This window comes from Grammomys surdaster, unplaced genomic scaffold, assembly GCF_004785775.1.
Source record: "Grammomys surdaster isolate TR1022 unplaced genomic scaffold, NIH_TR_1.0 125612, whole genome shotgun sequence".
Lineage (NCBI taxonomy): Eukaryota > Metazoa > Chordata > Mammalia > Rodentia > Muridae > Grammomys > Grammomys surdaster.
In genome coordinates this window covers 1,310,868-1,323,742 of record NW_021620455.1, presented here as the reverse complement: position 1 = coordinate 1,323,742, position 12,875 = coordinate 1,310,868, and the positions used below count along the sequence as shown (strand labels likewise).

Below are 12,875 nucleotides of genomic sequence, written 5' to 3'. Positions count from 1 at the left end.
ATTAACCAGTGAGCCTCCCAGGCCTGGCAGGTTTTTTTTTTTCAGGTTTACCACTGAGTTAACTTCATTCACAGTTGTATTTTCAGCTGCAAAGTCCTTGTGCACAAATATTCAGACTGTGATGTCCCTACAATTGCTCTATCATATTATTAAACTTATAGGCACAGACTTGTTATAATATTTTGTTATTACCTATTATCAATAGTGGTTCCTTACTTCTGAGTGGTTTCTTGCTCATTTCTGCTATCAATACTCTGTGTCTTTCTTCTTTTTTGTTCTTGTTTCATAGGGCTAACAGTTTATCAATTTAATAGATCTTTTCTAAGAACCAATTCCCTCTGATTGTCTGTATGTAACACCATTCACTTTGCCTCCAATCTGTATTTCTTTCTTTTTTTTTTTTTCCATTTATGGTGAATTTTGTTTCCTACTCTCCGGCATCTCAGTACTGGGTGCATTGACCACACTTGCTTTTAATTGCCAATACAATTGCAATTAAATTAGAAATTCAGACTTCTGTCATATTTGAGTCTGTGTTAGAGACTTGGTTCATCTCTTTAGCCTGACCTTTATGTTGCTGAGGGCAGAACATGAGCCACTGGATCAAAGCAGGAGAGAGATTTTCAGTTGGGCTGAAGCTGAGGCCATGTGCTCTTGGCTATAGTGTCAGACACTCATCTCCCACCCTCCTGCTCATCTCTGCTGCCTGAGGCTTTCCAGGGAGGCATCTTTTCACAGAATCAGAACAGTACCTATCTTCCACTAAGTCTACACCAGGCTGTGATCTTCCCACTGCTCAGCAGCCCCACATCCCACAAGACGAGAGGGCTAGATGCTGGGCTTGAATATCACTTTCCTGACCAGATGGGTTCTGCTGAGAGCCCAGTTAGCCGGGGCTTTGGTTTCCTTGGAGGCAGGCCCTGTGAAGGGGAGGGGAGCACTTGGCCTTGACTGTGAGATCTCTTTGGGACTCTTAGAATTAAAACTGGGAGGCTTCCTCTCCAAGCTCATTCACATCAACCTCCTGGATCCAGCTGACTCCTGCTGCATGTGCATGCCTACCAGCTGCAGTTCCAGAGCATGCCTACTCCCGGCGAGCATGCCCCTGCACCTACCTGCTTGCGATGGCTTTGCCCTGTGTCCTTATTTCCTTTGGATCCAAAAAAGAGCTACTCTGCTTGCATCTTTGAGAATGGGTACCAAGTCTTCCAAACATTCTTCTCTCCTGCTCTTTCAGGGATTCCTTAAATTTCTGACTAGGTTCTCACTTTTTTAATTGGGTTACTAAACTCTTAGTTTTATTCAGGATGTTTACAAAGTCTAGATTTCTTGCAACAGCTCGCATCAAGCCAGGACTGTGAGTACTGTGTGCCCATCCTACCCTGAGATGACCCTGTAGGCTCTGTGAGTGCCAGCTGCCACCAGGTCAGACCACTATATTTGCAGAGTCAAGTCTTACCCTGGACAGAAGCATGCTTAGCACACGCCTACACTGGTTCTGCTTCTGCCCCTACTGGTAACAGGATGCTCCTGGGTAAAGTGTTGCAGAGTGAACTGTGTGTTAGCAGAGCACACTATAACTTACTTCATTTATTAGTAGTTAAATATGTATGCAAATTGTTTCTTAGGGATTCAGAATCTTTTGAGTTTGATGTTCTTCCCCCCGCCCCTCCACTGGGACAGGGATTCTTTGTGTAGCCCTGGCTGTTCTGAAACCACCCTATAGACCAGGTTGGCCTCAAACTCAGAGACTCACCTGCTTCTGCCTCCCGAGTACTGTGTCTTACCCTAGCTTTAAAGGGAATATCATGTCTAAACATCACTGCTGGGGAAATGCACTGGCACCTCATGTCCACAGAGTCATGGGAAAGCAGCCCTGGCCACCTCCTCCTGGCCACATGCTTGGTGAGAAGACAAGTGCTGTACTGAGAAGTACCTGCAGAAGCACAAGGACAACCACTCTGCTGGCAAGACTCCTGCTCAGCACTAGGCAGGAACAGATGCTAGAGCAATGCAGGGAAGAGGGTCCCCCATCTCCTAGGGGAAGCTTCCTCTGCGTAAACACCAACAGTAAATCTGAAGCAGCCGATGGAAGTGGTCAATCCACTAGTTACAAATACCTGATAAGAAGTCACTTTAAAAAGCAGGATTTTGGCTTGGGGTTTGAAAGTATAATACATCATGGTAGAAAGCCTTGGCAGGGGTGGTGGCAGGGGTGGTGGCAGGGGTGGCTTGAGGCTCTGATGGCAAAACTGCTCACACCTAGAGATTTGGAAGCAGAATTTGGCTATACCTCAATGTTATACCCTAGTGACCCACTACTCTCCAGCTAGGCTGCACAACTACCTACCCCAAACAGTCGCCAGCTGGGAACCAAGAGTTTAAATTAATGAGAACATTTTATATAACAGCTACTCTCACAACTGTCATGAACTCAGTGTGTTTTCCAAATGACATGATCTGGCCCTGGTCCAGCATGGAGTTCAAGAAGGTTCGCATAAAACAGAACCAATAGCATGAAATAGGTAAATGGGGCTCTGAGGAAATCCCTTCCACTGAGAAAACAGGTATCCCGAAAGACTCCAGAGAGATGCTGTGGAAAGAGCCATATCAGCAGTGATGCTCAGTCAAACAATACAGGGCCAGCACCAGCCACTAAATGACAGCCAGAAATTTCCACCACAAGTATGTCTACTTTTGTTCTGAAACATGCAATCCTCCTATGCCATTCGTTTTCTCACATTTCAAAGGACCAAGAGGTCCTGTAAGAAATCTGGAACCCACTGAGGTGGGCAGGAGAGGGTAGGGGCTTTGCATATGACCCAGGACAGGCAGGGCAGACCAGCGGCATCTCTCCTCAGGGAGACCAGGGTGCCAGGTTTTCAAGATATGCAAGTGGCATCAAACCCAGATCATGCAGGCCTTCTCATGACAGCAGACTAGAGGGACCTGGAGAGGCCAGACCAAGGGATAGGCTGTAAAAACAGATCGTGGAAGCCAACATGAAGTCTTACCTTTAAAGTCAAACTGGTAGATGTTTTTTAAGGATTCATGAAGAAAATAAAAGCTTCCTAGTGCCTGTAGGAGGAAAGACAAACACAGAGTCAGGGCAGTATGGGTTGTCTACTGTGTGAGGTTCCCAGCTACCAAGGAAGCTTCTGCAAGGACAGCAGAGGAGACAAACTGTCACTCAGTCCCAGCACTGAGGCAGAGGGGCTACAGGCAGGCCAGCACCCACCAGCACCCACCACCCAGCACAGTGCAGAGGTGAACTAGTCAGCTCGGGGCAGTATTATCCAACCACCAAGCAGACAGCTCAGGAGTCTCCTCACAGTGTTGCTGTCCTGAGCTGCAACATTCCAGGCTGCATACATTTTCATGCTATCCCAGGAGATCTAGGCTCATCTCCCCAGGCTTCACTCATCTGATCCCCTAGCTTAACACCCACTGCCATCTACTCCATGACCACAGCACAGGCACAGATGGGATTTACTTTTATGAGAAATGGAGTCTGAAAACAAATGGCTCAATACTCATGGACCAAAGTTAGTCAATTCCCACCACAAATGCCCACACAGGACCAACCTGGGACTCTAACTAAAGTACTCACACAGTAAAGTTTGGTCCCACAACTCAATGCCTACATGGGGACAGGTCTGGTCCCCCTAACTCAGGGCCCACATAAGGATGGATCTGGTCCCCAGCTCAATGTCTACACAGAGCTGGTCTGACCCCAACTTAGTGTTTACACAGGAACAGTCTGCTTCCCCCTGGCCAGAATGCCCATAAGATCTAAGGTTTGTGCCCCAGCTCAGGGTTTACAAAGGAACAGATCTAGTCACCCAGCCCAGTGTCCACACAAGGATGGTTTTGGTCCTTCTTCCTCAGCATCCACATAGGGAGAGCCAGGTCTACACATGCCACTGGACCTCAAGGACAGCCAAGTAGGAGGCCAAGGCCAAGTCTGCTAGCAGCACAGATGGCTTTTTTGGCCTTTCAAAAGTAAAGCTCTAATTCTTTTGTAATACTGCTTGGTGTAAATTTTTCCCCTAGTTATCACACTCAACAAAACTCTGATTACCAATGCAGGAAACTCCACTCAAGGCTTGCATTTGAGCTTCCTGGTGTATGGGCTTGCTCATATGACATCCCCATGAAACTGGACCCCATCTGGTATGTGAGCATGTGGAAGTCTACCTGCTTCCTGAAATCATACTGGCCACTCCACAGTGGGCGGGACAGGGCTTCATCTCACTCTTTATTTATGGCGTCCTCTGTCCTCCTCAATCCCCAGAGACCTACTGATCATCCTCCAGCCCTCTGCTTTCCCATACAGCTCACTCCATGCTTTCAGGGTCCCCTGAATAAGTCCTGTGGCTCTTCTCTTTACTCCTCCTCCTGTCCACCCACCTCCTGCCAGAAACCCCTTCACGAGGTGCTCTGTTCATCACATGGACCCTTGTCTCTAGAAGATTCCAGGACTTCTGGCTCGTGACCTCTGTCCCCACTTGTACTGTGGCAGGAAGATGCCTTGGCTCTGTGGGTAGTCCAGTCACATGTTCCTCTGCTCACACATGAGTAAGTGAGGCACCTTCACATCAGAAGCTGGAAGGAACCTTCTTGAGGCTGCATCAGTAGAAAAGACCATGGTTCATATAGATGCAGGGATTGAGCCTCCTCTATGGACCAGAAGAGAAAATTGGAGGACTGAGTCCAGCATGAACCTAACACCTGCCCACATGATTCACAGCCCTGTGTAGGATGCCTCTCTATCTTCCCCAGGTAAAGAAAGACTAGAGAGCATAATGAACACCACCCTGAACACTAAGCCTTGCCTCCTACATGAGAATGCTGGCATGATATTGTGAGTTTATGATAAAATGGAAATTAACTGCAATGGATATATCAAAACTGCAGTTCTTAGAATCAGAATCTCCACTATTAGCTCTAATGAATACACAAAGTCAGTTCAACCCAACTTTCCAGGGTTCTCACCACTGTATCAATATAGCCAGGACTCCATCCATCACAGGACACTGGGTCTGTGTGTTGGTATACTGTGGGCTGCCAGAAGGCCCCTAAGCACAGAGTGTGTTGACAGTATGACTTTCACATCTTGAGTATTGACTCCTTGCCTCTTCTGTTATAAACAATGAAAAATACATTTTATATATTTGTAAATCTGTCACCAGTGCTTACTAATTTTCTGCTAATGAGCAGCAGCCACCCTCTACTGTGTTTCTGCCACTGCTATGAGTGCTGGGGAAGAGCTCTGATATCACTAAAGGCCAGGGCAGCAAACTTAGGACTCCTGACAAGCTCAGTGTTGGGATGCTAAGGTTGGCCTAGAGTCCAGACTCCCAGCTAAGTAGGTACACGACAGGGAGTGTGCACAGGAGATATGGTTGGTCAAGTGGACCTACTTGTCAGCTCTCATCAGCCACGATGGCAGTGTTGTGTCAAACACACTTTCAATTTCAATGGGAGTATAGCCACCCACAGACATACAACCTCAGGGGGAGTGCAGCCAACCAGATACACTCTAGCCACAGGAGGAGTATAGCAATTCACAGACACAATCCAGTCTCAGAGAATGCAGCCAACTACGTATCTCCATTCGTTGAATGTTAACAGTGGTAGGCCCAACTTGCAGAGTCATGAGAGTAAGGACAACAGTTGCCCACTACTGTTTACAGTTCGATGCAGAGCAAAGAAGCAATGTGCTTTGTGTATTCCTGATATGGTCATCTACAAGCCTGGGAGTCTCCTAGTCTAGAGATGCCCACCCAGAAGAGACATTAAACTATTAATTAGAAACACCTCTATCACTGTGTATTCTCAAACAAATGTGACAAACAAATTGGTTTGGACAATCTATCATTTCTGCTGGGATGTCAGCAGCAAAGAGCACACCATTAACTTAGGCTCCTGTGTGTGGCTCACTCTTCCAGGAAATGGCTTAGTCCTAAACTCAAGCCATATCAACAGAGATACTCAACAGTGCCATTCACCTTGCAGATCCTATGAATGAGGAGATCACACAAGCATCTCCTACATGTGATCCTAAGGTGGGAACAGCTTGCTTTACCTGTGGCCAGATGCCCTGTGAAAATGATGGGCACAGCACTGAAAACACTCAGCACGCCTCTGGGGAGGCTTCTCAGGTGCCAGTACTGTGACCACTGCTGGGGAAGATGGGCATAGGACAATGAGGCCATATAGAAAGACCAGGGGCCTCTCTACATAGGCCAACTGTGTTCATTAAAGGCAATACAGAGTTGGGCAAGCAGCACCTCACTTAAGACTGTACCGTACTGTTTCTATGGATAAAGTATCTCCAGCTCCAGGTTTTTGCTTTTTAAAATAAACTCAATCTATGAACAGAAAAAAAAATGCTTTGTAAGATAAAAGTAACCATCAGGCCTATAACCAGAGATCTTAGGTGTTCCAAGTGAGAACTGACAGAATAATAGACCATGAGTAGGTTGAACCACTATACCTCACCTACTCCTCCCCAGGAGTAGACTAAACACATATACCTCCCCTATACTTGGCAGATAGATACCTCACCCCAAGAGAAGGAGGTGGCCTCACCCCACTCTGCAGCCATTAAGGGCACACAGTCTCTCAAGATCAACCCCTGATAGAGGCTGAGGCATTGCCATTAACAATATTGTGTATGAATATGCCTGCCTTGCATTCTGGGCATAACCCAACTTGGTCTTAGCATGCTTTCCTATCTGGTGGAATTCTGCTCGCTAATACTGTATTTCTGCTATATAAATAAATAAATAAATAAATAAATAAATAAATATTTGCTTCCAAATTTGTTTCTGTTCTCACCACCATAATATTACTCTATTCCAACTCTTCCATGGTGCTCAAATTGCAAATCAGACAGGCATTTCCCTCAGTAACACAGATACAGGCCTGTCCTCCTTTCTCCTTCTCCTTTTTAAAGACAGAATCTTTTCAGATAGTCCAGGCTTGCCTCCAGCATCAGCCTCCTTACTGGTAGGATGATTCTAGGGTATCACACTCTTCTCTGGCATTTCCTTCTCTTTCTCTTCCTCCTTCTAGGACGGCCTTCACCCCATCATTGGTTGATAAGGTCACATACATGGCACTGGCCCTTTCTAGAAGGTTCTCTGGTGGCTGCACAATCCCCCTTTGGCCTCCTAGAACCTGAATCTCTAATTCTAGATGTAGCTATCCCTCCTCTCCTCTTGCTGCCCTGGAAAGTATGCTCTTCCCTGTCTTCTCCAGCATCCCCACTTTGCCACTCGTCTCCTCAACACCTAGCTCCACTTCGTCTACAAATCAGACAGACCACAGACCCATTGCCTATCTCTAATTTCCATTCTCTGCAAATGTTAAGCCATCAGCTCCAAACGGGTGCTTCCTCTGCCACTGCTATTGCCCCTCAGGTTCCTCTGCAGCCAGGAGTCCGCCAGCTTCCTCTAAGTACATACCCTCTGCCCTCTGCGTTCACACAAATCAGCACACCTGTCACTCACAGGGCTCCAGCACTGCTGGCCATGAAGCATGGGCTAGCCAAGGTCTCTGCCACTGGGGTCATGACATGCCTTGTTTCTCCTCTTCCAGGTGATTCTCACAGGAGCTCCTGCTATTCCAAGTCTCCATGGAAACACTATCTTCTCTGAGCAGCATAGCCCAGCCCAGCACCCCATATTCCTTCAAAATGCTGCACCCCAGCTGCCTACTGACTTATCTCCTTACAGGGGAGGCTCACTGAGGGCAGGAATGTGACAAGAGTCCCCCAAAACATATTAGTTCTTGGAGGAAGTCCATCAGCACAGTGCCCTTGGGGTACAGCTGGCTGAGGAGCTTTGCCTGGTATACTCAATTGTCTGCTTTTGTCTCAAAAATGACCGAAGCACAGCTTCTGAGAAGCTGAGCGTGTTCACAAAAAGTACTTTTTTGACAATGCCTCAAAGGTAAGCCCTGAGTGTACTGGCTTTAAAACAATTTAACAGATTGAGTAATAAATCAGAGCAAAGTTATTTTAACATTCATTAGATTATAAACAATAATAAATGAAACAAAGCTTTCGTTTCAATCAATGTAGAGCTTTATTGATTCTTCCCTGTATAATAAACTCACGAGCAGCCAATCTAATTGGATGAGGCAGCATTACTGCCTGTCTCCCTAGCATTACTTGGGGTGGGAACACGTGGGAAAGGCAGCATTTAGCATGTAGCTGTCACAGGGTGCCCTCTTTTGTAACCAGTACAAACTGAGAGCTGACGCAGTTTGGCTTCTAGGACTAGACAGGAGATGACGGCAAAAAGCTGCTCCCTCCCCACCCCTGACCCCAGCACCAAGCCCCATGCAGGCTGGCCGCTGGCCTGAGAGATGCACACATAATTTCATTCCATCTCCCATCCAACAGCCGACATTAGAAGTTAATTAAATTGGTTGTCCACTGTATTCATCCACTTACAAAGTTAATGATATTCTGTCCCTGAATTAAGGAGCATTTTATAAAGCGTGCACCATGGGAGCTGGCATGTTGTACATGGGGTGCTGAACCCTGTCACAGCTCCTGGTTGTTGCATCTCCAATTAGGCAGTCTGGGAAGGGCAGGGCCCTGTCTGCCAGGGCAAAGCACAAGTCATCCTGACAGTGAGGGTAAACACTACACACAACAGCCACTTAATATCTCACGTTGGACTACAATAAATTCCACCAGATTAGTACGCCTGTTAACATTTCACATTACCATAGTGTGGAGCAGCCAAAACAGAACACAACAGTCTTGAAGGCAGGCTGTGGGAGGAGTACATACCCTGAGGGTGTGGACAATGATAGGTGGGGTATGTAAGACTAGGTTCCTACTAGCATGAGACACCTGGGCAGTATGTGTTTTTGGGCATTGGAGGGGGTGGGTGGGTGGGTACTGGTTTGTTTTTATTGTCAGCTTGATACAACTAGAGCCAACTAGGAAGAGGAGACCTTAATTGAAGAACTGTCTTAATCAGACTGGCCTGTAGGCATGTCTGTGGGAGCATTTTCTTGCTTGTTAGTTGATGCAGGAGGGACATCCACTGTGGGCAGCACCATCCCTAGGCAGGTAGTCCTAAGCTGTATATGAAAGGAAGATGAATAGGAGCCTGGGAGCAAGCTAGAAAGCCTGGCAGCCACAAGTGGGCACCAGCAAACCTGAAACAGAGAGCAACATCCAAGCTGTCTTGTTAGGGTTACTATTGCTGTGATGAAACACAACAAAGCAACTTGGAGAGAAAAAGGTTTATTCAGCTTAGGCTTCTACATCACTGTCATAACAGGAAGTCAGCACAGGAACTCAAGCAGGACAGGGATCTGGAGGCAGGAGATGATGCCATGGAGAAGTCATGGGAGAGTGCTGCTCATTGGCTTGCTCAGCCTGCTTTCTTATAAAACCCAGGACAACCAGCCCAGAGATGACATCACCCACAATAAGCTGTTCCTCCCCCACCATCAATTACTAATTAAGAAAATGCCCTACAGCAGGATCTTATAGTGGCATTTCCTCAGTTGAGGCTCTCTCCTCTCTGATGACTCTAAATTGTGTCAAGTTAACACAAAACTATCCAGAACAGTGGTCACATTGTAGGCCTGGATAGCCACTGAGAGTGAGCATGTGGACAGTGCTGTCCTAAAACGATGGACCCACCAACAGGAACTAGGGGTGGAGGAGAGAGCAGGGATGAAGGCCCAGTCCCATGAGTGTCAGGCAGGAAGGAGAACTGCTAGACGGTGGTGAACAAGGGGTGGTAAGAGATAAATAGGGGGCACAAAGCAGCCAACAGGAACAAGAAGTGATCAGAGGGGATAAAGGGTGGCCACAGAGAAGCCAAGGATATGTTGCAACCTAGGGGTGAGCTAGGGGTGACCGCAGGTGCACAATGTGACCACCATGGTAAGAGCACTGGAGACAAAGCATAAACCCCCTCTATATGGAAGCCAGTAGTGATGCAGGCAGCCAAATCCACACAGTCAGTCTGAATTCTGAATCATTGGACCATGCATGGCTTAACTGTCTCTTCACGCTCCTTTTGAGATGTCAGAGGGTCTGGACAACTGAAGTTAGAAAAATAAATAATAAAAGGAGAGCAGGGAGGATGGATCCTTCACTATGTCCTGCAGCTGAGCATGGACAATGCTCCCCAGGATGAGTCTTCCACTACACTATGTCCTACAGCTGAGCATGGACAGTGCTCCCCAGGACAGGCTCTTTAATACACTATGTCCTGCAGCTGAGCATGGACAGTGCTCCCCAGGACAGGCCCTCCACTACACTATGTCCTGCAGCAGAGCATGGACAATGCTCCCCAAATGGGCCATTTCAAGCTTGACTGAAGACATCAAGTGAGCACTAAAAATGGACAAGTACCACAGCAGAACTGAGACACTGTCTGCACGGCCAGCAGGCATCTGCTTGGAGCCATGCAGACATCTGCTTGCCCCAATTTCATGTTATCCTGGGTGGCTGATGACCACAGATGGGGAAAACAAGTCCTGCTGTTGGTTTCACTGTGGAAAGAGGTATGTGGACACGAGAGTGCAGTCTTACAGAATTCATGCAGCGTGCCATGCCCATTACATGCCTCTGCCGTAATGAGAAAGGATACCAAACCTGAGGCTTTTTACATAGTTAATGAAGACATCATTAGGTAAGGACGGGGCTTCCCGCACAGGCACCTAGCCCTTCCCTGGCATCCTTGAGGTACCTTCTCAGACTTACAGCCTATGTAAACTGGATGCTTTTTTTTTTGTAACATATAGTTTGCAGACTGAGTTTTGATAATAATATAAACCAACTTAAAATAACATCTAGTTTTAATTATTAAATTTATTAAGTTATTCTTTTGCTATATCTGAATGGTTTCAGAAGTCAATCAATAAACTTTCATGGTAATTAAATTATACGATGAGTTTACATCACTGTAACAACCCTGACTTCTCTTCTGGCTTCTAAAAATCATTAGCCTTTTGGTTACAATCCCAGCTATGTGCATTATGGATATAGGATAATTAAAGCACAATGCACTTTAAGAGAGACCAGCACCAAGCAAGACTTGTTTACAAAATACCTCCTGCCATTAGCGAAATGCAGGACACAGAAAACACTGCAGGAAGGCTTTAATTGATCTTTGAATTTCAATTATATTGGAAAACTGCCTTCTACTTCTGTTTCAACTCATTTAACTTAGTTCCAAGCCTGAGGAAATGCTACTGTCGTACGATTCTTCCAAGGGTGTACGTGAGTGAGCTCTGGGTCCGGATGGCCACACTCCAGGTCTGACATTTCTTGGCTGTCATTCTTCTCAGGCTCCAAGGCCTTGAAATGAGGACGCACTTGCTCCTGGCCTTTGTGACTGGCCTTCTCCCTCACAGATGATCTGTCTTACATAGCTGACACACATTTATACAGCCCCATATTTCTCACCTCACCCCTCTGTGCCCCAGCCTTCTTCACTTGGGTGGCTATCTGAAGAACAACCTTTTTTTTTTTTTATTGGATACTTTATTTACATTTCAGATGTTATCCCCTTACTCCATTCCCGCCCCACGCCCAGGTACCCTCTATCTCATTGCCCCTCCTCCTGCTTCTCTGTGGATGTGCCCCTACCTACCCCCCCACTCCCACCTCCTCAACCTCGAATTCCACCCCCCCATGGCGTCCAGCCTTCTGAAGTGCAACCTTTAACATTTATCATCTCCTCTGTGGGCCTGATGGCCATGAGTCCTTTCTGATTCCATGTAAGTAAGATGTCCTTCTCACCTTAATTGTCCCCGCCCTTTGATTTTTGGGGGAAGAATCTTGCTATGTAGCCCAGGTTGGCCTGGATTATGGCCTGCACTACAGTCTAAGGGTTTCTATTGTGATAAAATACCATGACCATAAGCAACTTGGAGAGGAAAGGGCTTATTTCTCTTCCACTTCCACATAACAGTCCATTACTGAAGGAAGTCAGGGCAGGAACTCTAGCAGGGTGGGAACCTGGAGGCAGGAGCTGATTCAGAGACGATGAAAAAGCACTGCTTGCTCTGCTTGCTCTGCTTGCTCCTTATGGGAATTGTCTTTAGCTCCAGTCTTCTAGCTCTTCAGGTACCAGATACACATGCAGTATATATGCAGGTAAAATATACATACATGTAAAACAAACAAACAAACAAACAAATAAATTTAAAAATGATCTCTCTATCCTTGCATTCTCTCTCTCTCTGCTTGTTTCCAGAGCTCCTTTTACACCAGACAACTCCGGGCCATGTGTACTCCATGATGTGTGCAAATGTGGCACGATCCACATGGTATTTCCTTCTATCCTATTTGTATTTCACTGAGGATGTTTTCATCCCTGCAGTTCCCAGAAAATGCAAAGCACATGTAAAATCTGTTCGACTTTAAAGATCTGGAGTTGCTCCCACCCACTGAGCCCACTCTGCCCACCCAGGAAAGTGACAGTGGTGACAGAAGCAGAGTGGCAAGCCTGGTGGGTGAGCAAGATCATGACACAAGGCTCCCCTCCTGGTATCTGCACCCCACCCCAGAAGGTTGCTGTCAGGTCTACAGGAGCCTGTCCTAAGCTCTGATGATCTGAATATGTGACAAGGCATTCCTTAACTGACAGTTTTATTGGCTGGAATTACTCCAACCTATCCTGTTTCTGAGCATACAACACAGGCCCAGCATGAGGACTCCTTATGTAACCTGTGCTGGCCTCTTCTGGGTCCAGGACTCATCAAGCTATTGAAACTCTGCATGTTTCCTTTCTACAACACAGGGAATGTGAAACTAGCACCTGATTCCTCATATTCCCATGCTTACGGAGCACCAGGGGCTAGTGTAATGAGTCAACAGGGCTCAG

At 46.7% G+C, this 12,875-nt stretch overlaps 1 protein-coding gene across 1 annotated transcript in view; it reads right to left on the bottom strand.

Annotated features, from left to right (window-relative positions):
* Inpp5a (inositol polyphosphate-5-phosphatase A) overlaps positions 1 to 12,875 on the bottom strand; it is a 182,249-nt gene that overhangs the window by 65,311 nt on the left and 104,063 nt on the right. Inside the window, exon 5 of the mRNA XM_028787155.1 lies at positions 3,015 to 3,078. Within this exon, the coding sequence (XP_028642988.1) occupies positions 3,015 to 3,078 (64 nt within the window). The remainder of the gene's footprint in view (positions 1 to 3,014; positions 3,079 to 12,875) is intronic.